The following is a 27941-nucleotide window of genomic DNA, read 5'->3' on the forward strand; positions in this document are numbered from 1 at the left end:
ATGCTTCTGGAAGCTTCGCAGGGCAAGGCCGGGAATATCTGTGCCTCAGTAAAGGAGCTGAACGGTGGCTTCTTGGGCTGACTGACATTGTCCCAAAGAAATTGGAAACCCTGCGCAGGGGAGCTGAACTTCAGGAAGAAAAGGGCCAGGGGTGGTTCTCCCGTGTCCCAGTGTGTGGGAGAACGACACTTAAGGTTCAGGAGGGCAGATGCCCGCTGAACGTTACGAAAGCATCTCTTAAAGAAAGCGCAGCTGGGCAGCGGAGGGTTCCTTGGGCAGAATGGGAATGTGTTCTGCTGGGGGGGGCGGCCGGGGGGGCACGGCTTGTGTTCGGCGCTGAGTTGGGGCCTCAGTGGCGTTTTGCAACTTTAGGGTTCTAGGAAGGCTTCCTTGGGCATGCTAGCACAACTGAAGCAACAAGAGAAGACGAGGGTATGCACCGGTTGCTGCCAAACCTTCCGCCTTAGAAACCGGGTCCTTCCCCAGCCGTCCGCGGCTTTTTCCACGGAACCTTCGCTGGACGTGGTCGGGGGCGCCCTCCGCGGGCACGCGGGACTCCAGCGACGTCTCCCGAGAAAGGCTCGGCCGAAAACCTTCAGAGGACCCGCTGGTTCCAGACCCCTGGACACCAGCCCATGTGCAGCCCGCGATTTCTAACCGCGCCTTTCGCTCCCGCAAAGCGGGGCGCGGGGCGAGGAAGCGCCCGTTCAAAGGCGCCGGGAGCCGCCGGCGTCCCTCCCGGAGCCCGAGCGGAAGCGGAGGGGCGCCCGGGGCGCAGGGCCAGGCTTTGCCCTCCCCGAGACGCCCGGCTCGCCGCGTTGAAGACGCCGGGAAGGGCGCGGGCGCGGGCAGCTCCGCAGGAGGGCCCGCAACAGCCGCGCCGCCTCGGCTTGTTTCCCCGCCGCCGCTGCCGCCGCGATCGGCGGGCAAAAGGCTGGGCAGGCGCAAGAGGTCAGCGGCCCTCGGGCCGGGAGGCGCCCCGGGAGGCAGGGCGGCGCTGGCAACCGCTGCGCTCGGGCTGAGCCCCGCCGGGCCCTCCCGCGGGAAGCAAAGCCTTCTGCGCCCGCCCGGGCGGGCTCCGCGCACCTCCGCCCAGCCGGGGGCCTGGCAGGCAGGGCTTCCGGTCCTGCTGCCGGGCTGGCGCCCACGCGGCCTCCGCCCCGCGCCAAGGCCCGGCTGGCCCGGCCCTGCCTTCCCCGCCGCTCCCTCCAGCCCCGCGGAGCGCCTCCAGCAGCGGGCGCGCCCTCCCCGCGCCCGTCCCCGCTTCGCTCCTCAGGCCACTCCGGGGCAGCCCCTGCTCCCCGGGCCGGCCAGGCTGCTAGCCGAGGCGCGGCGGGGGAGACGCGTTCAGCCCGGGGCTCCTGCGGCCATTCCAGAGGGGGCTCCCGGGGGGCCTTTATGAGGCTGGCCGCGCAGCAACAGGACGGCGGCCGGTCTGAGAAGCCGAACTCCTCCGGGTCGTCGAGCACCCGCGGGCGGGCTGGCCCGCGTCGCCGCTCCTCGAGCCCAAGCCTCGGGCCAGCCCCGGGGCTCGCTGCCTCTCCGAGGAAGCGCGCTCCGCGAAGGCCAAAGAGGCCGACCGAAGCCGCGCCTCCAAATCCTCGAGGAGACGGTCGAATGAAGCGAGGAGCCGCCGAAGAAAGGCCCGCCCCTCGGAAGAGCGGGGCTGGGAGAGCGTCTCCCCGGCGGGCTTTCCGCGCGCCTCGCCTCGCCTCGCCTCGCCTCGGGCCCTGCGCCGCGCGGCCGCGAGAGAGGCCGAGGGCGCGCCCGACGGGGGCGCGCCAAGCTAAAGGCGGCCTTTGGCGGAACCGGCGTCCAGGTGGTCCTATCCCTCAAGCAGAATCCGAGTGGGAAGGGGCCCCAGAGGTCATCCGGTCCGACCCTCCGCAACTTCGCCACGCCACCCCCGCTAGAGGACTCTCCAGCCTCGGTCTGAAAGCCCGCGGTGAAGGGGAGGAAACCCTTCCGCGGACTGTCCAGAAGTTCCTCCTCCTCTCTGCTCGGCATGGACCCTTGAAGCTTCATCCATTCCCCTCTGCGCAAGCGGGAGGAAGCCTGAAGCCTCCCCAGCGTGCTGCCTTCGGTGCTTGAAGAGGGCTGTCCTGTCCGCCCTCGAGCTTCTCTTCGCAAGCTAAGCACACCTGGTGTTTTTCACCGTCCCTCGTGGGAAAGGTTTCGCCTCTCACCATCTTGAACGCCCTTCTCTGGACCGGCTCCAGTTTACCGGGTTTGTTTTTTAAACAGGTGTGCAGAACTGAACACAGTACTTCCAGTGAGGCCTGGCCACGGCAGAGGAGAGTGGATTTCCTGTGTTCAGCCTCTTCTTAAAAATGTCGTCAAAGAGTTTAGAACCCTTATTTTAAGAGAATCCAGACCTTGGATTGTGGCAGCGAGCCCTGGACAGACAGACATGTATCGGTGGTTTCCGGGTTCAATTAAAATTAATATCAGACTTATTTTTCATGTCTGAAGTTAGTTTAGACATTGATGTGTATTCCCATAGTTTAGACTGCCATTTCTATAATGAAGGAATTAAATGTGATTTCCAGTACAAAGCATAAAGAATCCTGGTAGCATTTATCATGTATAAATGGGTATTTTTTAGGTATATAAGGCATTTATTTATTTATTTATTTATATTTCAAATTTAGACACTACCCATCTCACGAGGAAGTGACTTAAGTGAATAATACTTAACAAAATCAATAAATAACTGGTAGAAAAGGATTGGCAACATTTAGGACTTGTAGAACATCATCTTCCAGAATAGGTGGGCTTTATAACATTGCCACTAAATGTGGTAAAACATTCCAACTTGATTTTTACATTTCCAGCAATTTTCTGAATATATACTGTTGTTCTGTATAAGTTCTGCATCCATTTGATCGTGCAATCTTTAACCTGTTCCACCTCTAAATCATATTTCAGTAGCAACTTATATATAAGCCTGAGTAGATGTTCTGTATTTTGTGTTGTAAATATTTCAAATTCAGCCAATTCTCTGGGCGTACCACCTTGTTTCTGGCCTATAAGGTTCATTTGGAAATACTGAAAACAGAAAGGAACATCTGATCATTCAAAGGAGAGATCATTTGATTTTGTTTTGTTAATAGATAAATCTTGCAAATTTTAAGAGTTCTCTCTCCATTGATCAAATTATTTAGCATATTTTTCTTCACAAAAATACATAATGAATATTGAAGCTAAGGGAGATAAGCCTAATTCTTTTTTTAAAGTTTATCCCATACTTTTAATAATCTACTTATAACAGAGAGATTTCTTATCATGCTTGTCAGAGTCTGCACACTCATTTCCCAAGTTCAGTAAATCCTCTGGACTCTAATTAGTTCCATTAAAAATTTCTTTATTGAGAGAAATGCACAGGATCTATAGATTGTTGAGTCTAAGCATTTCTAAGCAAAACCCTTCCTTTTAACCCCTTCGCCCCCTTCTACTTTCTTTTCCCACTTGAAATTCCTCCCACGGTTGCTTGACCTTGTTGGCGCCTCTGCAGAGATAACAGCAGCACCTGGCTTGGCTTCCTCCCCCCCTCTCCTAACTTTGATGGCAGGAACAAGCAAGGGGCCTCCAATTAACAATTATAACATTTAACCCTGTCAACTATGCATCACTAGTCTACATTTAATTAAGCTTTAATTTCTTGCTTGCACAGATCCTGACATGCTTTTCATACCAGTCCAAAGATATTTAAGTAGGCCTTCTGTGAATTCTGCTTCATCCATAAATGCAATCCGGCCATATGGTGCTATAATCCAGTCTGTGATCCAGGTAAGACAGATTTGGCATGGACAATCCCCATCTTTTTTTCTTTCTTTCTTGAATATTCTTACCTTTAAACCTCAGTTGTTTATTTAACCAGATAAAATTGCTTATTTGTCTTTTAACTCATTCAGTAACAATGGAGGCGAATATCATTCAGTATCTTTTCATCAATTCTTACTGGGGTCATTTAGAACAGGAATTTTACTGTTCATATTCTTCTAAGATAAGTTCAGCTTTTTCTATCTGTCATTATGTTCTTCCAAACCAGCAAATAATTAGTTTTGAAAAGTCCTTGCTATTTCTAGTTAAGTAAATTCCTAAGCATTTAATCAGTGTAGCATTGATGTTAAATCCTGTGGTTTGTCATAGATATTGTTGTTCCACTCTGGATAATTCCATATAATCATCTGTGTCTTATTCTGATACCATACTGTATTTTTTAATGTGTTCCATTATCAATTCTAGAGAATCTCTCGGATGGGTAACCCTAAGTACATCATCAGCATGCTCTTAACTTGACATTTTAATTCCAAAAAAATTACTATCCTGTCAAATCTTTCCTGCTAATCGAACAGGGAGAAAGAGGGCAGCCTTGTCTTGTCCCTTTTGTAATAAAGCATTTTTATAGAGTTCCATATTCTGTTATCTTCGCTGTTTGTTGCCGATCAATTCTTTGAATCCATGATAAAACGTTTGAGCTGGAGTTCATCATCTTCAACACCGAAAGCATAAAAGACTCTTCCCAATGATGAAGCGCTTTTTCCACATCAAGGAAGGTCATTGCTGCTTCCTTCTTCATCAGCAGCATGTCTTTCGTGTCCCTCTCTGGAACAAATGCCATCTGATCAGTATTTTATGTCTGCTAGGAGATTATTTAGTCTTCCCGCCAGAGTACCTGTAAAAAGCTTATACCCAACGTTCAATAAAGAGATAGGTCTATATGGCTCTGGACGGGCTGGATCATTCCCTTCTTAATAAATCAGTGGTATAAAACCATGTCTTGCCACGTCTCACGGGTTCTTTTTTAAACCATACGCAACTGGATGGATCCAGACTCAAGAGACAGAAAAGCATCAGACCCTGGCAGGTGGTTTCTTGATATCTCCCTAGAAGGGTTGGGGAGACATTTTGTTCTGCAAAACAAAGATATAAAATTGATATATGAAACTTATAAATCTATACGTGAGTGCTTCCTATTACCTCTATCCTATATTTTCTTCTATTGCTAATATTTCTACACTATTACTGTGACAATTACTATTACAATGTTTCTTCTACAGTATACTCTACAGGTAGTCCTTGCTTAATGACCCCAATTGGGACTGGAATTTCCGTTGCTAAACAACACGGCTATAAGGCGAAATGTCACATGACTGCGCCACTTAGCGACGGCAGTCCCGGTTGCAGTTTTAGGCGAGGGCCTCGCACTTCTCCCGCCCTGCACGAACTGCCAGCTCGGTCCGCTGCTTCCTCCCCAGCCGGGCCCGGCGAGAGTCCTCTATGCTACTCTCCATACTACCACCATTACAATCACCTGTATGCTGTGTCCTGTACTATTACTATTCTATAGCAATGCTCTCTTCTTACAAAGCCCACCCTGTCTGAATTCCTCTCTCTGGGATTTCTTCTAGTTTTTTCTTCTGTGCTAATGGCCAGCACGTAGAGCTCCTGCACCTTTCCACGTGGTGCTTTGCCTTGCTGGCCCCCTGGACTCCTTCGTCCTCTGGACCGTCCACTCCCTCTGAAGGACAAATGCCGCTTTCTTCTGGCTGCTGCGCCCGTTCGCTGGTGGCCGCAGAGCTCCAAAACACGCATCTCTTCCCTTCTCATTCGTGGTGGCAAACGTTACGTCTTTCGCTGCTCCATTAAGTGCACTGTGTGAACACAGCCAGTGAACGTGGCCCACAGGGTGTTCTCTCTCCCCCTCTTTCACACAGAGCCCCCCGCCTTAAAACTCAGCCCCGCAGAGCTGCTCCCTGTGCGTGATGGAGTGAGCTGCGGTGGTGGGGCTTTTGGCTGACCACAAAGCGGCTGGAATGGGTCAGCTATGGAAACACCCCTTCCCTGGGGGGGGGGTGCGTGCGGGATAGGCTTCCTAAAGGGGTGGGGTGGGGGAGTCATCCAGGGCTTTATGGGTAACAATCGGGGCAGAACAAAAAGCCCATGTAGTTGTTCTAACGAACAGAACAGGCCAACTAACGTCTGTTACTGCATTTTGGCAACACTGACATCAGCTTAATGGTCCAATTATGTGGATTTCCTTCCTTTCAGTGAACTTGGAGGCAGGTTGGACCAGACTGTTGCTTAAGCCGTTCCTTCCTCCCTCTAACCCCAGTTTCCTCCCTCCCCACAAGCAGGACCAGGATGGCCCACTGCTGGGACCTCTTGCTGTGCGCTGCCTTGGCCCAGCTGGTATCTCTGGGGACCTCCTTCCACTTTGGCAGGGAAAGCACAGGTAAGGCAGCTCCCCGCACCCCAGATCTGGTGGGGCAGAAGCAGTGGCTGGGGGCAAGGTGGGCCAAACGCTCCTCTTTGTCCTGAGAGGCGGAAGGGTGGAGGGGGGCCCTCGCAGGAGGCGGGCACAGCAGCCAGGGTCAGTGGCTTCAGGTTCAGCCTTTCACACCTCTGATAAGTGGGAGGGGAGCAACGGCGGCCATGGCTTCCACGTGGCCCCCAGGCCTCTTTTCACCAGCCCTGGAACTCTTCAAGATTATGCCAGTGAACATGGATGGAACTGTTTCCATTTATATTTGTTTAAAAAAAGCAAAGGTATAGGGTTAGGGTTTGGTTTAAAATACAAAATTGTCTGTGTCCCAAAACTGGTGGAAGGGGGAGGCAAACGGGAAGGATCCAGCCTTTGACATGTCAAGTGATGCCATCGTCAGTCACCACCTCAGTCCACAAGTTGAAGAAATGGGTAGAAGAGCAACCGCAATTGGAAAAGAAGCCCCCCCCCCAATCTCTTTCCCATAAGACCCACTCAGTCCCTGTCAGCTCTGCAGATGCCCCTTCTCTGAGGCCTCTCCAAGTGCCTCCGAGGCTGATCCCTCTTTTTCTCCCATCAGACGACCTCAAAGCTCTGCGGGTCTCAATCGCCAAATATCCCCCTGTGCGAGCCGTCCTGTCTGGCAGCCTCACCATCCCCTGCCACATCACCTACCTGTGGCCCCTGCCCACCACCGAAACAGCCGGCCGCCGTGGCGTTCAGGGTGCCCTCCGAGTAAAATGGACCTTCCTTACTGACGGCAGAGAAACCGAGATCCTGGTGGCCCGGGGCCTCAAGGTCAAAGTCAGCGAAGTCTACCGCGACCGAGTCTTCCTCCCCTTCTACCCAGACTCACCCACGGATGCCACCCTGGTCCTGAGCGAGCTGCGCTCCAATGACTCCGGGCTGTACCGCTGCGACGTTCAACACGGGATTGAAGATGGGCAGGATTTACTGGAGGTGAAGGTGAAGGGTAAGATGGTTTCCCCCCCAGACACGACTTGGCGCGTGCTGAGCCGTGCCCACCCACGCCTCTGCCTGAGGCTGTCCCGCAGCCGGTTTGTATTCCTGGCCTCGTTCCTGGTGAGTGCAAGGAGAACTAGCGGCGGAGGGGTCTCTCAGGATGAATGCACTGGGAGAAGAACCGGCGGCTTGGCTGTCCACAGGAGTCCTCTTGGGGACTCCCAGCCTCCCCAGGGGACTGTCACGAGGAAGACGGGCGGGGGGAGTTTCACGGATGTTCAAAATGCTGGGTGAACCTTCACAGCCTTAGAGAGATAGGAATTGGTTGAAGTGTAACAGCCCATAATCTGCCAGATGTCCAACAATGAAATCATTTAATTTAATGAACATTAAAAACGGGTTTCTCAGCAGTAGTTTTGCATTTGTGGCTTAAGTTCTTTAGTGCAGCCCTCTTCGAAGGTCTTAAAATCTATCCTTTGGGCACTTCCTTTTTTCTCGAACATCTACTATATCTACTAGATATTTACATGACTTGTTTTGTTGTTTTATTTTTGTTGTTTTATTCAATTTATGAGCCTCATTTTCTGAATGCTGGACTTGTAAGCATTAGCAACCATTTCCTTTCTTTCCATGAATTAAGCAAAATCTTGTTTAAGAGTGTTAAAAAAATCTCGTTGGGACAGAGACGTCTGTTCCTTTCTGGGAAGATCCCAACAGCTTTCCCTATAGAAGCCAACCCTGTCAATGAAACCTACGACATAAGTCAAACCAAAACGAACCTAGATGGTAGCAGAACCTGTAATAAAAGCAGGAGTCGCAAAGGCCACCTAGGAGAACCCAGCCTCGTGCAGCCTTTTGGTTTAGCAACAAGCTTAAGGAAAGGGGGGTCCTCCCGCTCCAGACCCGGCGGGCATTTTGGTGCATCCCTGTTAAAGTCAGTAAGTGGCACATATATATACGCAAATACACCGCCGCCTCGCATGGTAGAGAGGTGCGTGGGGCAGCCCGTACAGCGCTTCCTGTTGGAAAGACCCAGCCGAGAAGGTCCGTGGGCAACGCCCGGTCCTTCGCGCTGACTAGCTCGCTCATCGTCAGGCCTTACGCTAAGGGCGAGTGCCCGACGGCGCATCTTGTACGGTCCCGTCGTTCCAGAGGGGGAGAGGGAAGGGGTCGGGAAGCCCCGCCCCGATGCCGGCTGGGCGGCTGTGGGCGGGGGCAGTTCTTACGGGTTGCCGCGGAGGGACCCCCCTCCCCTTTGCCCCGGCTGCGCCAGCCGGAGGAAGGGGCTTCCCCCGCGGGCAGGGGGGCTCCGGGCCGGCCCCGGAGCCCCGAGGGCCAGAGCGGCGGCCGCCGGGTTCGCCGTCCCCGTCTCGCCGCTCCTCCCGAGACAGCAGGAGAGCCGGGCGGCCGCGCGGTGCCGGGCCTGCGGGCGGCGAGCCTGGGCCGGCGGAGCGAGGGCGAATGCCCCCCTCCTGCCCCCCGGGGAGAACAGGGTCGCCGGCGGGCCCCGAGGCCGCGCCTCCCCGCCGCCCAGGTCCCCGAGGCCCTCTCCTCTCGCCTTGCAGGGGTCGTCTTCCACTACCGGGGAGGCTCTTCGCGCTACGCTTACACCTTTCCCCAGGCCCAGGCCGCCTGCGCCCGGATCGGGGCAGCGATCGCGACCCCCGAGCAGCTCCACGCCGCCTACCTCAGCGGCTACGAGCAGTGCGACGCCGGCTGGATCGCGGACCAGACGGTCAGGTAAGGGGGGCTGGGGCGGGGCGGGGCTTGCGGGCGCTGTGACGGAATTCCGAACCCCCCGTCGCCGCTGGCAGGCAGGCGTGCCGCTGGCGTGTCGCGGTGCCCCTTCTTCCCAACGCGCGTGACCTGGTGCCAAGGGATGCCGTTCCGCTTGCTCGTTACCAGGTTCGTGGGGAAAGTAAAAGGCGCCTTTAGCTGAATCGCTGGGATCCGCGTGAGACGGCGCTCAACACCATCCCGTCTTGAAAGCCCAGCAGCCAAAAGCGCGTCTCCTCGGATAGGGGCACCCTTTGTCTGCATGATGAGCGGTGCCGCCCCTAGGAATTCCCTTGTCTGGACAGGGACATTAAAGGGGGGTGCTTAAAACGTTTGTACTTGTGTGTGTGTGTCTATTCCAATTTTTATTATTTCTTTTTTTCTTCCATTTTTTCCTTGTCATTTTGAAATTTTGTTTTCAGTTCTTAACTTTTTGAAAAGTCTTTCTGGTCTGCAGACATTAACAAGCTCTAGCTGGCTTCTAAGTTATACATTTTTTTCAGGACCAATTCCTGGGAAGTACTTCTATATTCTTTATGTAGAAACCAATTTCAATATGTGTATGGCTAAAAAGAAGCAGTAGCCAAATTACTGTATTCATGCATATTGGCCTGGAACTATTTCTCCAAAATAAATGTTAGATTTTACTGTTACTGAGTTATGTTTGCCTCTTAATATATTGCAGCAAAATAAACAAAAAGTAAAGTTTTCAGTTTGCTGGACTGAATCATTTGCTCTATAATACGTGAAGTTTATGGATTTTTTCCCCAATCCAAAATTTCTGTTCAGACAGACACTTTATTTCTCAGGAGCTTAGGGGAAAAACCGCACGATTCCAAACATAACTGGGCATGCTGAGAGTGGGGGACGTGGGTCTTCCACGCCTGCCAGGGGCCTCTGCTGACATCCTGCGTGGTCCCAGCAGAGCACCAGGAAGCTTTCCACAAGCACCTCTGGCCACCTCTTGGTTCCCCTTCTCCAAGGCAGACTAGGGAGAGTAGCCCACCAGACCTGAGCCCCTCACCAAGCCCGGTGCTGAGCTGGGTTCAGAATCTTCCCGCTCCGTGTGTCATCATCTTAACACAAGCTGGTTGGTTTTGCTCCTGCTTGTTTCCATTTGGCACTCTTGGGTTCTTTTCTGCCCTTGTTGCAGGCAGCGACTTGCATTAATGTGTGGCCACACTCTGATCATCTCTAGGTACCCCATTCAGACCCCTCGTGAAGCCTGTTATGGAGACATGAATGGCTTTCCAGGTGTCCGCAATTACGGCGTTGTCGATCCGGATGACACGTACGACGTCTACTGCTACGCTGAAGAACTGCACGGTCAGTTCGTTGCCAGAAGCCCTTTGCCGTCTGTGGCTTCCGTTCCGTTCAGTCTTCTTCTAGAACCAGGGCTGTTGGGTTGTCTTCTGCCAAGGGAAGGGAAGAGCCTGACTTGAGATTCACTCCAGTAATCAAATGCAGCTTCTGGCCACGCACTCGATATCCCCTTCAATGTCTTGTTTACTGTTTTTACATCACAGAAGTATGTCAAGCCTAAGATGTAACACACTCATTTTGCCTGCCGTTTCTTTAAAAACTATCAAAATCTGTTTGCTCTTATCGTTAGGACTTTTTTTATATATATATAATATTCAATCTAATAGACGCAGCCAGTAAGCCAGAAAGTTGGCAGGCTCTCCTTCACTGAAAGTGTCAAAACAGCTTGGACACCCATCTGCCCTGGACTTCCATCTATCAAAGATGCTTTAATTTGGATTAATTGGGTTGACCAGGGGGTTGGATGTGATGCTGAATGACTACGGTACTTCCTATCCTAAGATCCACAATGAGCACAGTCAGAAAAGAAAGATTTGTACAGTACTTTACTGTAGTGATTTTGTTGTTAGCCCCCAGCTTACCATAGCTGATCTTGGATGAGAGACCACAGAAAATCCCATGGCTGTGGGCTAGACTTCTAAAAATATCTTCTTTTGAATTCAGTTTGCTTGAAGAATAGAAACATTACAAAAAAACCCAGTTCCCCTTGCCCTCCCCATCCCCAGTAAATTCTAGAAACATTTTTCTGACAGTTTTAGCCAAATTGGTTCCAAAGCTATTTAACTTTACTTCTGTGTGATCAGTATTTCAATAAACAAAAAGTGCCAGTTCTTTTCCTTTTTTAAGCGTCAAAAGCTGCTGCGTTTCTGCTTGCAGGAGACCTGTTTGTGGTGAGTTCCCCGAAGAAATTCACTTGGGAGGAGGCCAAAGCTGAGTGTGAAGCTCTGGGGATAGAGATGGCCACGACTGGCCAGCTGTACGCAGCCTGGAACCAGGGGCTGGACCATTGCAACCCAGGCTGGCTGGCAGACGGTAGTGTGCGCTACCCTATTGTGACGCCACGGGAGAAGTGTGGAGGGAACGCGCCAGGGGTCAAAACCATCTTCCTCTTCCGCAATCAGACTGGATTTCCAGATCCACAGAGCAAGTATGACGTGTACTGCTTCAAAGGTAAGGAGAGGTCCTCCTTGTGGGCCCACGATTAGGGTGTCCAAATTGTATATTTGGCCAGCTCCTGCGTCTCAAGCAGTTGCTTTGCCCATCACTTGTCTCCTGGCCAGGAAAAACAGGAACCAGAAAGGTTCCTGTTAAAGGAACTGTTAAAGCCTCTCCTTAAGTCAGGGATTGCTCCCCAGAAACCTTGGTGCCCATTGGCAGTTGTTTCGCATTAGGCCGTATTTCTTGCAGTGCCCTCAGTTCTCATTATCGTGGCGATAAGTTTCCTCCCAGGATGTTGGTGAAAAAAGTTACAGTTCAAATGCACGTTACATGCTGCAGAACGTGAAAGAAAAGGTCTGAGCATCTCCATTCCTAGAAAGAACCTTGGAAGATATGACTTATTGATTTACAGTATTTGTAGGCTGACCCAGTCAGTTAACACTCTTAGCCACGAACAACAAAGCAATATAGAAACAATAAGAGGAACATAAAAACAATAATACAATACAGGCTTAATAGAACTCCCATAATCAACCAATTTGAACTGAACGCACGTTGAATAGTCCGGCTTTAGTCCGGCTTTAAGTGCCCGGCAAAATGCAAGGAAGGAAGGAAGGAAGGAAGGAAGGAAGGAAGGAAGGAAGGAAGGAAGGAAGGAAGGAAGGAAGGAAGGAAGGAAGGAAGGAAGGAAGGAAGGAAGGAAGGAAGGAAGGAAGGAAGGAAGGAAGGAAGGAAGGAAGGAAGGAAGGAAGGAAGGAAGGAAGGAAGGAAGGAAGGAAGGAAGGAAGGAAGGAAGGAAGGAAGGAAGGAAGGAACCGAGAGTCCTGCCGGGGGAAGCGCGTTCTTGGACAGGGAAGCCCACCCTCTCCACGCTTCTCACGGGGGGGTTCTCAGCAGCCTCCTCTGGGGCAGAGGTTCTCAGCCTTTTCTGCCACGGATCCCTTAGACAGCCGGATGAAACCGTCTGTGCGACCTTCTAAGAAAAGCGCATACAACGCGCGCTCAGAACCCGCACGCAATAAAACAGAGACAGATTTTAAAGGAAACCAAATATGCCCAAATCCAGTTATCCAAATATTTTTAAAATCACAAATAACGCAATAGGCTAATACATGTGAAAATCAAGTTGTAGCTTCCTCCCGGCCAAGTTCACGGATCCCTGAAATCTATCCGCAGACCCCCAGCGTGGACCCAGGTCGAGCACCCCGGCTCTAGACGTTTGGGCCAGGAGGGCAGGCGGGTTCAGTTCTGGCCGGGCGCTGCCCGACCGAATCCGGCGCTGCACCGTAAAGGCGTCTAGGGTGATGCGCTGGGCCTGGGAGCCAGTGCGCTGACCTAAGGATTGGTGTTGTCCTGCAGTGGCAGAGGCGTCGCACCCCGTTTTGGACCGGCTGAAGCTTGTGAACTGTCTCCAAAGGCAGTCTCACGTGGCACGCATTGCAGTAGTCCAGACGAGCGGGTATCAGGGCACGAGTCCCAGTCGCTGGGATGTCCTGCTATAGCTGGGTGGCAACTGGCCCACCGCCAAAGCTGGGAAAGGCCCCCGCCACAGCTTCCACCTGCTGCTTCAGCGTGAGCCCCAACTCCAGAAGGACCCCCAAGCCATGAACCAACTAGTGTGACTCACCCAGAGCAACTGCCGGGACCAAGGTTAACGGAGGGCGGCAAACAACGTTCTCTCGGGTTCAGCCTGAGCCTGTTTCACCCCATCTGAGCCCCAACGGCCTCCAGACGCCAGTCCAGGCCTTCCACAGCATTTCCAATGCATGGCTGGGTGACATCAGCGTTCTGATGGCACCGTACCCCAAACCGACAGGTGACCTCTCCCAGCAGTTTATAGAGATGTTGAGCAAGGTGGAGAGAGCACCGGGCCCTGAGAAAGCCCACGGCTGAGTAACCGAGAGCCAGAGCGCTTCCCCCATTGCTATCAAGTGGAACCACCAGCTCGGGTAGGGGCAGAACCACCACAGGATAGCGCCCTCAATTCCCCAGACCTGCAGGCGTTCCAGAAGGATGCCATGGCTGATGGTACCGAATGCCACTAAGAGGTCTCACGGGACCGAGCAGGGTGCACTCCCCCCTCCACCCAGATGCTGATGAAGGTCATCAACCGCTGTCATTTCTATCCGAGGTCCAGGCCTGAACTCTGACTGATGGAGTTCCAAATAACTGATCTTTTCTAGGATCCTTTGTAGCTGATCCCCACCACCTTCTCACCAGTTTAAACCTAAAAGGGGGAGCCTGGAGACAGGACAGAAGCTGTGAATGATGGTATATTACCAGCTTCTTCAGTGCAGATGGCATTATACGCTTCTTCAAAAAAACTTTCCCGCGTAATAAAAGAGAAATCAGAGTATACCTTCTTCGAAAAAGCTTTGACCATCTCCCAGGTCCATCCAGTCTTGCCCTGCTTAGCTGTCTGAGGGAGCCAGGAGGGGCAGGTGACAGAGTTCATACCACGGAGAACCCTATCCACATCCTGCAAGCTCAGCAGAATCCCAGTCGCAGTGGACTCTGCCCGACTGGTACCTGATCCAAAGCAGATGAAAGTGGTTTTTCCACTAAGACACATGCAGAATCATCTGATGTGCCTGCAGGCATATTATTCCACCCATCTTTCCCCAGAAAGATCCAGGTAACTCTGAACAGGGCCACTAGTTGGGAATCTGTGGATGCAGTTGGCATGGGAAGAATTGCCACTTTGCCATTCTTACTGCCACTGCACAGACTCAGACGTGAACTTGCAGCAATGCTTGATCACGTCCACATCTGGTTTTCTGCCACCATCTCTCTAGGTGCCCTTTGAGTCTCCTCATTTCCCTTGGAAAACCAAGGAGCAACCCGGGGTCCCCGACTGGGCAGAGCCTCCCAGGAACAGCAGCGTCCAGCGCTCTGGCCAGCTCCACATTCCAGAGCCAAGCTGGGTGCAACAAGGACGGTCAGCCTAGTGGTCAGGAAAACCTGAATGACTGGAGCAGAAGGCCCCTGGAGGCAAGGAAGGGCTTGTTTACCCTCTTCCAAGCCATGGCGTGATTTGCTGATTTTGAAATCACCTAATTAGCAAAATGCATCCAGAATCAGTAGAAGCCTCTCCGCGTCCTCTGCTGGGCCAGACATTGCAGGTCTCTCAAATATCTTCAGCTGGACAGGATGGGGTGGCTGAGGCAGCCGGGCTTTGCATTCCACATACATGTCTAGTGGTCATCTTCGATAGGAGCATTAGCAGATGAGACATACCAGGCAGTGAGTGGCTCCAGTTCCCCCAGATGGTCAACCCAGCCACTCCTTCCTTAACACCTGGAGACCGGCTCCCTCTGAACATGATGCACGAGGAGCCATCCAGCTCCCTTCCCTTTAGCGTCAAAAGGGGTACTCAAGTGAGGGGGGCTCTCTGTGCTCTTTCATCATCACAGCACAACAAGGTCATGGAGGGAAAGGAAGCTGGAAGGGCAGTTTCTGTCTCCCACCATTGCCATCAGGCATCTCCTCCCTTGACAGCCACAGACCAGTCTCCTCCTTGCTGCTTCTCCTCCGCAAGGCCACTGGAGGTCAGACCCAGCCCTTTGCCTTCTCCTCTGCAAGCGGGTGGTTGTGGAAAGGCCCATCGCTGCCCTAGTTTTTTTGCCAAGGAGGAGAGATTCCCAAACAAGCAGCCACGCTGGCTGCCAAGCTCCTGCCTGGCCCAGCTGCCCAGATTGCTTGTAGGGTCCTAGAGGAAAACTTAGGCAGTAACACCCCCTTTCTTTCTGCTACAGAGGAGACCACCCCTTCCTTGGAATCTCCGGTCCCTGTGACAGAGAGCAGCAAGGAAATTGTGACGGTGACCCAGAAGATGGAAGAGCTGCAGCTGTCCAAGGAAGAGCCTGAGGGGGCCAAGGAGTCCAGAGGGGCCATTTATTCTGTGCCCCTCTTCCAGGACCTCCTTGAGGTGCCAGAGGAACCAAGGAAAACCTTCGAGGAGGCAGCCACCACAGGGCCCGAGGAGGCTGGCCCAGGTGATTGTGACGGGAGGAGCGATGGAGAAGAGGGGGAAGAAAGAGGTGGCAGTTGTGCCAGGAGACGCGGGCCTGGTAGGTGGTAGAAGAGAAGGGGCAGCTTTAAAAAAAATAATAATAAAGAGTTTTGCAATACTAAAAGATAATACAAACTAAAAAAGAAAAGAATAGAAAAAAGAAATAAAAACTGCAAAAAAGAAAAAGGAAAAAAGAAAAGAAAGGAGATAGAAACTAAAGAATATGTAAAGAAGTGACTCCCAACCTTCCTTGCAACAAATACAAGCAAATTAATAAATCCCCACCCCCTGTTAAATTACATACATGATTCACTCCTTCCCATAACCCCCCCCCCATCCATTCACAAATCCAAAAATTGTCGTCATTTCTGTCCATGGCAAAAAGTCCCTAAAGGGTTTCCAGAATTTTATAAAAGTATTTCTTGTTTTAACCCTGATCAAACAAGTCCATTTTATATTCCTTTCTTTTGCTTCTAACAATCTTCAGTTCATCAAGTTGCTGTTATAGGGTTGAATCTCCATTCAGACTTTCTTTCTCCCATCTCAAAGATTTCTTCAAGGTTTTAGAAACCCTCTTTTGTAAATCCAAAAATAAGTCCTTGCCCAGGTCTTTTTTCATCTCTTGATTTGTCATTTGCATTTCCGCTCTGACTGTTGTCAGATTTCTGCAGGCAATCTCTCTTTTGCCTGCCCCTCCCTCCCTGCTCCCCTTGCAGAGCAGAGAAATTGGAGAGGGTTTTCAAGAGAGTAAGCTGTTTGCTCTTCTACACATTGAAAGCAGTGTGATGACACCAGCAGTGGGAAAGGGTCGGGCAAAGGAGAGATTGCCTACAGAAATCGCTTGCTTCCTCCTGCCCTTGCAGAGCGGAGAGATTGGAGAGGAAGGGATTTCAAGAGAGTAAGCTGTTTGCAAAGCATGCCCACGGCTTCCAGCCCCGGGCTGCAGTGCAGTTGCATTGCTTTCTATGTGTACGAGACAGTAAGCAGGCACTCGAGCATTGCAAAGGGCAGGGGAGTGGCTAGGGGGCAAACAAAAGCCAAAGGGGTGAAACTGAGTAGTCTTGTCTCTTTCCAGCCAGAAAGCACAGTTGCAGTCACGTGGTTTCCCACTTAGCAGCTGCTTCGCTTAGCAGCGGAGTTGCCAGCCCCAGTTAGGATTATTAAGCAAGGGCTACCTGTATTCAGGTAGTCTCAGATTTTATTGTGTTGTTTTCAACTGTCAGCCAATAATCTATTTCCTGATAGACTAAACAATTTGTGTTTCCATGAAAAACTTAGCAAAAGTTCTAATATTCCAAATTTGTTTGGTTCCTTAATCCATTTAAAGCTTTCTTAAATTAAATTCTTACTTAGCTTTTTGCCATTTGTTTTTTATTACTTAAGTTCTTTAAAGTGCTAGTTAGCTTTTCTTCTATTTTGGGATGAAGTTTTACTCACCTGGTAGATTTTAATACTTGTTGTTTGGAAGACCTCTTTTAACTAAATAATATAATTTAATATAATTTAGCTATAACTAAAATAATTATAAATCCAAAGGAGATTAGAAAGCGAGGTGGTTGAACCCAGAGTCCTTAAAGGCTCCGCCGTGGTTGAGAGCTTGACGGCTTCCCTCGTCTCCCGGCACTCAGACCCGTGGGATGACCGCTCCCCTGCGTCTTCCTTGTGAGGGGCAGCCGTCCTGAGTGCAAGTGGGCAATCTCTCACCTCCCCTTGTGCAGATGGGTTCCGCCGGACCGTGCTTGGCACCGGAGTCAGACGCTTTAGTGGCCAGGCATTCCACAGTGGCGAGGGTCCCACTAAGAAGGCCTTGAGGTTTGTGCCTAGATGGGGGAACATCCCATATTCTGCATTACAGACAACAAGCAGAAAGATGCAGTCTTCTCCAGCCGGGGGCGGGGGGCATTTTTGTCCGCCTGAGCTCCATAGCAGCAGCTCAGTGGGAGAAGGGGCTTGCCTGCCCAAGGGCTCCGTTTCTGTGGCCACCTCCTGACCACCTGCACAGGGGCTCAGGCGGGGGCAGTTGGTGGGAGGCCGCTGCTGAGCCCTTGCTGTGCAAGAGGAGGGCTTCTCACTGCCTGTGGGGGCAGGGTGTGCATTGTGGGGCGTGTGTGTACATGTGAAGAGTGAAAGAGCACTTAGGCTCCTTTGAATGTTCTTCCTGCCCCCAGGGTGTGGGTGTGATTGCAGAACCTCCTCGCCCACCACATCCACCTGGTAATTTTACGTGGACGTCTGATAGGAGTTTGATAGGAATGGCTGATTAATATCTGGTGGTTGATGTTGGATCAATTAATTGCAAATTTATTGGAATTTGGCATGAAGCAACAAAAGGCACACGTGTTTGATCACTGCCACTTGTATGAAAACTGAGGGCAAAGGCGTGTCCCCCGGAAGCAGCACGATGCGTGAGACGAAGCTCGGCTGCTGGAGCGTCCGTTCGCTCTGTGGATGCCGAGGGGGGTGTTGCCATCTCACTGGCTTCCTTTGGCCTTGCAGGGGCGGAGCCTGAACCTGACATGGAGCAGGTGCCAAGCGCCACGGAGGCCCACGTGCTGGATCAAAGGCAGCAGAGGGAAGGGGAGCCAGCGGCTTCAGAGGCAGCTCCAGAGGAGGTGGAGACCGAGGATGGAGAGGCCGCGGGAAGCAAGATCTCTCCAGGTCTCAGCCAGCCCAGGGATGAGGATGAGCCCCACAGTTCCCACAGCCCTGCAGAGCCCTCCCCAGAGGATGAAGGAACAGGGCCCACAGCCGCCAGCTCCTCCGACAGCCCACAGGGAGAGGATGTGGGTGAAGCGCGTGAAGGTCCCTCAGAGATAGCCACCGAAAGGAAGGCTTCCCCTTCAGAGCAGGTGACTCACGGTGCAAGCCACAGCTCCAGCACGCCTGAAGACGCTGGGGTGGGAAGCGGGCACGTTCCTGGGCTGGCAGGCACTCGCTTCCCCAGTCCTCCTCGAGGGGCAGGCGCTGTGCCTCCAGGGACAGCGGCCTCCCCGGTAGCACCCTGGGGGGCAGCGCTGCTCCCATCCCTGAGCACAATGCCAGCCGGCCAGTCTGAAGAGAGCGGGGACCATTCGGGTTTCTCCTGGCCTGCACCACCAAGGGCCTCCCCGGTTGCCGTCTCCGGTCCTCCCGACGAGGCCACGGCTGCCTTAAAGCCTTTTGTCGGCTCTGGAGAGGAGCCTGCTGAGGCCGAGGCCGAGGCTGAGGACAGGCCTTCCAGAGAAGGCCCCTGGGCTGAGGCCTCAGAGGAGGACGAGGACCCTGCTCTGAGGACAGCGGTGCCGGCTGCCGGCGAAGACGGGCATCCGGGACACGGGGAGGTTGTCCCCTCTGGAGGCCCTTTGGGCTTGGATTTCTTCAGCACCCCATTCCTGGAGGCCTCCTTGACTACTGCCCACCCTCTGCCAGCCCTGCCCACTGAAAGCGCCAGCCTTGGAGCGTCTGGCAGCATGTCAGGTAACCCTTTTGGCTCTCTGGCTTTGGCCTCCTTGGCCACCGTCTTGGCTGTCCTGCCACACTAAGCCCCTCCCTGGCCTCGCGTCTCCTTTCAGGCTGCGCTTCCCTGTGTCTCTCCTCCTCCTCCTCCTCCTCTTCTTCTTCCTCCTCATCCTCTTCCTCAGGAACCAGAGAAGCACATGTGTTGCCCACAGACAAAAACCACCCTAGAGAGCACATGCTCTGTAAGTCTCTCCTACTTCTATGAAGTGTTTTAACCACGGTTTCCATGAAAAACAGACCAGGAAGGAGACTAATTTTAAAGAGAAACAGAAATAAGAAATTAAAAGCTTTCTAGAAGAAAACCGTCTGGATGTCTGTACCTGTATGTGCCTTTCTTTTACTTTCCCCCCTGTGCCTTCTTCGTCTTCTTTCTTCCCCACACTAATGAACTCACCCCTCTGATGTCACAGAATCGCTGCCCCTCCATCAGAGCTAGAAAGGGCGCAAAGGCCATCATGCCCACCCCTGCTCAGCACAGAAGCCCAAACAGGAGCGTCCCCCAACTCCGCCGCCACCTCTCAGCCAGACTGAGAAAGAGACATAGCCAGGTTTCAGAATTCAGGGAATGGGGAGGGAAGGGGAAAAGGAGGGTTAGGACAGGCCTGCAGCTTCCCTGGTGATCGGGGGGGAAACTGAAATGGCTAACCGTAACACATTTTATAAATAATAATAATAATAATAATAATAATAATAATAATAATAATAATAATAGTACTCTTTCTGAGTTACCGCATGGAGCGAAACGCAACTACTTTGGCAGACGTTTTTTACTTCTATGAGACGGCGAAATATCCCCAGTGTCTTGGAATTAGTTAATTAATTGGACTAGAACATTCTGAGGAATAGCAGGTCCTTTTGAACTGAACTCCTTTAAAATTTGGGTTTTTAAGTACTTTTTTTGTTCTGTGACCAAAAGGTATGAAATTGTGGAGGGAAATTTGGAGTTTCAGAGGTGGAGTTTTGGGCAATGCGTGCTGTGTCCGAAGGCAGGAGGAGAGCTCCCTGGTCTTTGCCATACAGGGACGCCCTATTGCCTCGCATCGCTTTCTCTCCCTCTTGGCCTTAACGGCTGCAGCACCAGCCACGCGAAGAGTGTCCACCAGTTCTTTATTTAGTTACCTTTTTATCCCACCTCTCTTCCAAGGTTAGGGCTAGGAAACAAGAGGTGGGATATATCCTGGTTTACCCAAAGAAGCCATTCCGCTTCTTTGATGGCGGAGCAGGAATGGAACTCTTCGCCTTGTCCTGTGGTTTCTCAGAATAGCCAGCCCTTGGGCCTTCCGCGCCCCCCTCCCCGATTGCCAGCAAGAAAGGATGGTCCACGAAGTAGTAAAACCTGTGGGGAGGGGGGCATTCCCTGATTCCACCCGTTCTTGTGGCAAGCCTGGGTCACCGCCTCAGGCCCTGGCTGTCTTGCTACCTCGCTTTCTCCTTTTTGAACATTTAAAAGGTGAGTTCCTTGTCAAGAACATCTTCTCCGTCAGCTTCTGCCTGACCAAGGCATAGCTCAGATCCCAAACGGCAGTCCAAGGAAATCCTTCCTTCCTTCCTTCCTTCCTTCCTTCCTTCCTTCCTTCCTTCCTTCCTTCCTTCCTTCCTTCCTTCCTTCCTTCCCTCCCTCCCTCCTCTCTAACTCTCCTTCCTTCCTTCCTTCCTTCCTTCCCTCCCTCCTTCCTTCCTTCCTTCCTTCCTTCCTTCCTTCCTTCCTTCCTTCCTTCCTTCCTTCCCTCCCTCCCTCCCTCCCTCCTCTCTATCTCTCCTTCCTTCCTTCCTTCCCTCCCTCCCTCCCTCCCTCCCTTCCTTCCTTCCTTCCTTCCCTCCCTCCCTCCCTCCCTCCCTCCTCTCTAACTCTCCTTCCTTCCTTCCTTCCCTCCCTCCCTCCCTCCCTCCCTCCCTCCCTCCTTCCTTCCTTCCTTCCTTCCTTCCCTCCCTCCCTCCCTCCCTCCCTCCTCTCTATCTCTCCTTCCTTCCTTCCTTCCTTCCCTCCCTCCCTCCCTCCTTCCTTCCTTCCTTCCTTCCCTCCCTCCCTCCCTCCCTCCCTCTCTATCTCTCCTTCCTTCCTTCCTTCCTTCCTTCCCTCCCTCCCTCCCTCCTTCCTTCCTTCCTTCCCTCCCTCCCTCCCTCCTCTCTATCTCTCCTTCCTTCCTTCCTTCCTTCCTTCCTTCCTTCCTTCCTTCCTTCCTTCCTTCCCTCCCTCCCTCCCTCCCTCCTTCCTTCCTTCCTTCCTTCCTTCCCTCCCTCCCTCCCTCCTTCCCTCCTCTCTATCTCTCCTTCCTTCCTTCCTTCCTCCCTCCCTCCCTCCCTCCCTCCTTCCTTCCCTCCCTCCCTCCCTCCCTCCCTTCCTCCTTCCTTCCTTCCTTCCTTCCCTCCCTCCCTCCCTCCCTCCCTCCCTTCCTTCCTTCCTTCCTTCCTTCCTTCCTTCCCTCCCTCCCTCCCTCCCTCCCTCCCTCCTTCCTTCCTTCCTTCCTTCCCTCCCTCCCTCCCTCCCTCCTTCCCTCCTCTCTATCTCTCCTTCCTTCCTTCCTTCCTTCCCTCCCTCCCTCCCTCCCTCCCTTCCTTCCTTCCTTCCTTCCTTCCTTCCCTCCCTCCCTCCCTCCCTCCCTCCTCTCTAACTCTCCTTCCTTCCTTCCTTCCCTCCCTCCCTCCCTCCCTCCCTCCTTCCCTCCCTCCCTCCCTCCCTCCCTCCTTCCTTCCTTCCTTCCTTCCCTCCCTCCCTCCCTCCCTCCCTCCCTCTCTATCTCTCCTTCCTTCCTTCCTTCCTTCCCTCCCTCCCTCCCTCCCTCCTTCCTTCCTTCCTTCCTTCCTTCCTTCCTTCCCTCCCTCCCTCCCTCCCTCCCTCCCTCTCTATCTCTCCTTCCTTCCTTCCTTCCTTCCCTCCCTCCCTCCCTCCCTCCTTCCTTCCTTCCTTCCTTCCTTCCTTCCTTCCCTCCCTCCCTCCCTCCTCTCTATCTCTCCTTCCTTCCTTCCTTCCTTCCTTCCTTCCTTCCTTCCTTCCTTCCTTCCCTCCCTCCCTCCCTCCCTCCCTTCCTTCCTTCCTTCCCTCCCTCCCTCCCTCCTCTCTATCTCTCCTTCCTTCCTTCCTTCCTTCCTTCCCTCCCTCCCTCCCTCCCTCCCTCCTTCCTTCCTTCCCTCCCTCCCTCCCTCCCTCCCTCCTTCCTTCCTTCCTTCCTTCCTTCCTTCCCTCCCTCCCTCCCTCCCTCCCTCCCTCCTTCCTTCCTTCCTTCCTTCCTTCCTTCCTTCCTTCCTTCCTTCCTTCCTTCCTTCCTTCCTTCCCAAAGAAATCTCAAAACGTTTGGCAATCAAACACAAAAGAAATTGGCCGATGAGAGAGAGAGAGAGAGAGAGAGACGGTGCTAAGCATTGCTAGGCGCGGGAGTCTGGAAAGCCACACAGAGCAACGCGCTTCTTTTCCAAACGAGAAATTAGATGCTCCGGCTGGGACCGTGGGACCAGGGGCTAGGAGCCAGCCCAGGAGGTGGACCCACGGAAGTGCAACACTGGTATGGATTAAAGCAGCTCCATGCTGAGTCCCCCTGCCTGTGGAAAACTAGCCTCTCTGAGAAATAATTTTACTTGTAGGGTTGTCTTTCTCAATGTGTTACTTTTTCTGGAGACCTAGTTTGGCTGAATTAACAATCAGTCGCCTTTCATTCTGTAGGCCTTTCCGCTAGTGAGCCACGGTGATGCCTCGGTTCCCCTTTCTTCCGCATATCAGCCTTCCGAGGCAGGCTCAGCTGAGACGCGGAAGGTCTCTCAGTCACTTAGTCCGGCCTGCGTCAGAGGCGGGCTCTCCTGGCCGGGTCCGCTGCCAGGCCGGGGCGCTTTGACTCTCCAGAGGCAGCTCTCCCGGGGCCGCAGGGAATCAGACGCGGGGGGATACGGGCAGCCGAGGGGAGGGACAGAGTTGGGCTTTCGTGTTCCTTGGACTGCGACCGGCTGCGCCTCCAGGACTCTGTGGGGCAGTGTGTCCCCTTGGGAAACTTGCAGGCTTTCACTTCAGCATCTCCCCATGTAAGCATCTCTTCCAGTAAGATGGGGACAAGGGCCATCTGGCGGGGAGGGGGGCTATGGAGCAAACCCTCTGAGGAAGGAAAGGGGGGAGGCTCTGCAGGAGTTTCCGGCACACGCACCCTAGCGCTGTCCAACAGGGTGTTGACCTGTATCACAACTTGCTAGGAGTGACCCAAACCAAACCCCTCCTGGGTGCCAGGCTGACGGGAGCAACCGTGCAGCAGCTGTGCCTCCATCCAGCCCCAGCCTCTCTGCTGGGTTTCCTTCCCACCCTGCTGCCTGGGGGGCAAAGGCAGGGAGGAGGGTGGGAAATGACCCCCTCAGCCTGCAAAGGGAAGGCGTGGCGGTGGTCAGAAACAGGACAGCCCTCACGCCCCACAAGGAGGTGGGGAGCAAGCGGCCCCAAAGCCTGGACAGCCTGCGCCTGGCTCAGCTCAGCAGCGGGCAGCAGTGGCACTGGGTTGGAGAGCCCCTGGGCTGGAGCCGATCAAGGTGAGCCCCCCAGGCAGGCAGCCGAGGAGCCACCAGGGCAGGAGAGGCTGCCCCCTGCTCTCCCCCCGAGAGGCAGCCTTCCCTGGGTCAGCTTCCGCCTGCCAAGCAAGGCTCTTCTCTCCCTTCTGGCAACACCAATCGCAAACTGGGTTTCCATTTTACATTGGCCCAGGATAGATGAGATGGGGTCATGCCCTGCCATCGCAGAGCCTGGCCCTTGCTTTGGCGGCCAGGCGTGCAGCTGGCTTAGCTTTTACTCTGGTTTAGGTATGTTGTGGCTTAAAGTGTTGCACAAAGCCTTAGCTTATGGTTCCATTTATCGCACAAGCTCAGAAAATGGATCCAGTCAGTAACCAGCACACTAAGCCTGTTGCATGAACAAGCCGTCACAGAAAGCTGGAGTCTGCTTTATCGATTTGGGCATGTGCTCCAGTATCTGAACGCAGCCACTGTGTTTTGTTAACCTGAGTTTAGAGTGTAGAGGTTGTGTGAATCCAGCCATCTTACACTCATTCCATCTGGACTATTTCTCTTCCACTTTAAACCTCCCGATATGCTGCTTCTGTCTGCAGACTGACCCCCCTTCCCCCCACCCCAAAGGCCAGATCAGGATCAGGGCCTCTCTCAAAACCTCCCCTTTGGTGATCATACTCCCACACCTGCCCCCCCCTCTGCTTTCAGACACCTGCATGCCAAACCCCTGCAGGAACGGAGGGACTTGCACGGAAGACAGTGGGCGCACGGGGTGTCTCTGCCTGCCGGGATACGGAGGGGACGCCTGCGAAATCAGTGAGTAAACGGGACGCAGAAGCCCAGGTAGAGAGGCAAAGACCCTCATCTGGCCAATGCGAAAGTGGGCAAAGTGCCCAGTGGTGCTGGGTGTGCAAACGCACACTGCTGACCTCAGAGCTGAGCAAGCAGCTGACGGCCTGAAGCGAGCGTCCCTAACCAAACAGGCAGGGGAGGCTAGGAAAACGTCTGTGTCCAGAAGGGATATTACGCCGCTCCTTTCCTTAATCTGGCAGCAGCTTCTCCTTCTACCCTTCATAACAGGCGTTGCCAGCAACCCTTGGAGCCCAGCCTCACTGGGAAGTTCAGCGGAAGATGGCTGAATAATTGCGTGCGTGCGGGAGTGCCCAGTGTTATTCTGGGTCAGATTCAGGCAACCCTGGCCATTTCCCCTTCTTTCAGAAGGAAGGTCCTCCCGCTGAAATCAAAGGCTGCAGTCCACCCAGGAATTAGGGGGACTCTGAACTTGCCCCCCGGGTTCTGTCTCTCTCTCCAGGCCGAAAGAAGTGCCAGCCTGGCTGGGACAGCTTCCAAGGGTCTTGCTACAAGCACTTTTCTGAGCGGAGGAATTGGGAAGACGCCGAGACCCAGTGCAGAAACTACGGGGGGCACTTAGTTAACATCATGACTCCCGAGGAGCAGAGCTTCATCAACGGTATGGATTCTCAGTCTCGAAAGTTGAGATCAGTTTACAGCTTCAGTACTGAAGTGGACGCTCTAGTGCTGCAGTGCTCCAGCTCGCTCCTTTGCTTTCGCTTGGGGGTGATCTGTGGCTGCGTGGGCAAACTTGTGCAAACCGGCTGGAGGTTGAACCACAAGCCTTTTTCACAGGCCTTGCAAGCAAGCGTTGGACGTGTGATTCCTGGAAAAAGACTAGGGCCCTGGGCCCAACCTCGGCCCGTGGTAGCCCATTCTTCTTCCTCACTTTCCTGGCTTCTGGGTCTCTCCTCCTGTGCTGCAGGAAAGGGTGGCAGGTCCAGGTGTCGCCAGGAGGGAAATAAGCTTTAATTATTTAGGTGGCTTTTATTTTGCACCTCCCTTACCTAGGACCAGAGCAGGGTAGCTGATGTGCCCTTTCCTGATCCTTCATGCGTCCCTCTCTCGATTCCAGATCAGTACAAGGAGTACCAGTGGATTGGTCTGAACGATCGGACAATTGAAGGGGACTTTCAGTGGTCCAATGGGAGCCCTCTGGTAAGTGAAGCTTGGGAAGGGGCCAGCTGCGCTGAACTCTGGGATGGACAGCCCAGAAGGTCCTGATCTCCAGAAAAGGGGCCAAGGGGTGGTGCCAGTTACCGACCTCTGAGGTACTTGAGTCTTGGCAAGGGGCAACATTTACCAGGCCTTGGAAACCAAGCGAGGTCAGCTCTGCTTGGTCCTTGGAAAGGAGGCTGTTAGGAAGCGCCACGGCAGAGGGTCAAGGAAAATGACAGGGGTGGGGTCTTAGGCACAATGTGAAGGACTTTCCATTTTTGTACCTGCAACATCTCAGCAGAGACACTTGTGCAGGGTGAGCTGGAGGGGATTCCCTCTCATCCTAAGTACGGAATACTTGTCAGTTTATTCTGTCTGTCTTTAACATTTATTAGCAGACCAAGCAAAAATGCAGAAGCATACAGCGTGCCCTGTCCACTGAAGCTATCAAAGAGAGCCATTCAGTGTAGAAAGCACCAGATTTTAAGAAGCATGGTGGCTTCCCCCACAGTTGATGATGCCCCAGTTCAGAGCAGCCCCGGCTTTCCCGTGGCTGGTCATGAGAAAGGCCCTTCCCTCCTTCCTTCTTTCACACATCCCCACATGGGCTGAGGCCCCGGGCAACCCTCGCCCCTTTGCCACCCTTGCCCGCGCCAGCAGCCCACACCCCAGTGGCTGACCTCTCTCTTTCTCTGCCTGCCCCCTCCCCTGCCCCTCGAAGCTGTATGAGAATTGGCACCACGGGCAGCCCGACAGCCACTTCCTCTATGGGGAGAACTGCGTGGGCATCTCCTGGCGAAAGGATGGGAAGTGGAGCGACGTGCCCTGTGGCTACCATCTGCCCTTCACCTGCAAAATGGGGCTGGGTGAGTATCACAGAGGGGAGAAACCCTTTGCCTCTCGTCCCTCTCTTCCCCAGAGAAGACCCATTGAAAGAGTGAGCTAAAGGTAAAACAACTGGCCAGGGAAAGGGGGAGTCAAGAGTTGCACCCTCAGAAATGCAGGCCAAAAGTCAGGACGGGCCTCTAAGCTTGTTCTTTTTCACCAGCCTGAAGAGGCTTGGGGCGTGGAGCACATTTGACCGCCTTGCGGGAAAGATCACAGGGTGGTCCCCGGCTTCAGACACTTTAAGAGCCCCCAGCCCGGCCTTTGGGCGCTGGAAGCTGGACGGTGTTTGGCTGGACAGAAGCCCAGGGGCTCCCGCACATCTGAGTGTGTGGGGCTCTGCTGGGGCATGGGGACCCTTCGGAGCACTCTGGGTCTTGTCGTTCCCCCCCCAGCTGGGATTGCTTTGAACACAGGGCTTCACATGAAAGACCTCTTCTGGGCAATTTTTTCCCCAAATGAGGATTGTGCCCAGCAGCAGAGCATCGCTGCAACTTATTGTGCAATGCCAGGCGTACCGGCTGTGCCCAAGCGCCCCATGCTCAGAGGTCATCCCTTCCGGGACTCGGCTGTTGGGCAAGAAGATGCAGCTGACTCTTGAACCTTTTCATCTTCTCGCCAGTCTCCTGCAGTTCACCCCCCAAAGTGGCAGATGCACAAATGTTTGGCAAACCAAAGCAGCGTTACGAAATCAGTTCTGTCCTCCGATACCGGTGCCCAGAAGGCTTCATTCAGCGCCACTCGCCGCTCGTTCGGTGCCAGGAGACCGGCCAGTGGGAATCGCCGCAATTCACCTGCAGCCCCGTGGAGTCTTAGAGGCTGGCCGCCCCCTGTCCCTGGTGAATTTTGGACAGCTGGGGGGGCACTTTTCAAGGCCTCTCTTGAAGAAGGGAATGGAGGCCCTGGTTTCCAGAGCAGAAAGGGCTGGGGAAGGGTCCTTAGTGGGGGTCCTGATCGGAAAGGTGCAGGACCCTCATTGGCGTGGGAATGGTTCTAGAGGCATAAGGCAGGGAGAGGACCCCTTGGGCGGCGAGAAGCGGGGGCAAGCCTCCTCTGGCTTCCACTGGGAAAATGAGGGGGGGATGTGCATGTCAAGGGGGTACTTTGCGCTCCCCCCCACCTAATTCTCTTGCTACAAGTAATGAGCCTTGTGACCTCTCCCCCCCCCCACTCCAATGACAGGGCAAACTAGGACCGAAGAGGCATCTAAGATTATCCCCATCCTGGATTCATGATCTAGTCAGGAGTGAGGAGAATTGCCGTCTGCTCTTACTCATTTTTTACATGATTATATGTGTACATATAAAGATAATCTAATAACTAAATGGTGCCTTTAGGAACGCTTTTCTTCTTTGTGCAAAAGGCGTCCTTCTTTCTCAGAGAGGGACTGTACCCCCCGCTCCACTTGGGGGCTGCCCTTATTGTCCTGAAGCTAACTATTTACACGCACCCTCCCCAAGAGGTTTGCACCCCAGTGGCAGAATGAAGGGGGGGCAGCTTCAGCCCACCACCCGGCATGACTTCATCACGGGGGCTCCTTTGACACACACCGCTGCTCACTGGATGGACTGA

The 27941-nt window shown here is 53.4% G+C and overlaps 1 protein-coding gene across 4 annotated transcripts; it reads left to right on the forward strand.

Annotated features, from left to right (window-relative positions):
- The first annotated feature begins 1122 nt into the window (after positions 1-1122).
- On the forward strand, positions 1123-27686 carry BCAN (brevican). 4 transcript variants are annotated; one of them, XM_088151072.1, is made up of 13 exons: positions 1123-2244; positions 6141-6238; positions 6849-7241; positions 8797-8971; positions 10206-10333; positions 11207-11500; positions 15244-15558; positions 17997-18956; positions 24183-24290; positions 24787-24945; positions 25402-25484; positions 26206-26350; positions 26992-27686. In XM_088151072.1, the coding sequence occupies exons 2-13, from the start codon at positions 6148-6150 to the stop codon at positions 27183-27185; spliced, it is 3045 nt and encodes a 1014-aa protein (XP_088007198.1). In that variant the 5' UTR covers positions 1123-2244; positions 6141-6147; the 3' UTR covers positions 27186-27686. The 4 variants fall into 4 exon arrangements, with proteins under 4 accessions (XP_088007198.1, XP_088007199.1, XP_088007197.1 ...); XM_088151073.1 differs by having other exon boundaries at positions 1123-2227; XM_088151071.1 differs by having other exon boundaries at positions 1561-3789.
- Positions 27687-27941: the final 255 nt, after the last annotated feature.

This window comes from Python bivittatus, unplaced genomic scaffold (assembly GCF_059951505.1).
Source record: "Python bivittatus isolate LINGU-HERP-01145 unplaced genomic scaffold, Pbiv_v1 ctg000660_np1212, whole genome shotgun sequence".
Lineage (NCBI taxonomy): Eukaryota > Metazoa > Chordata > Lepidosauria > Squamata > Pythonidae > Python > Python bivittatus.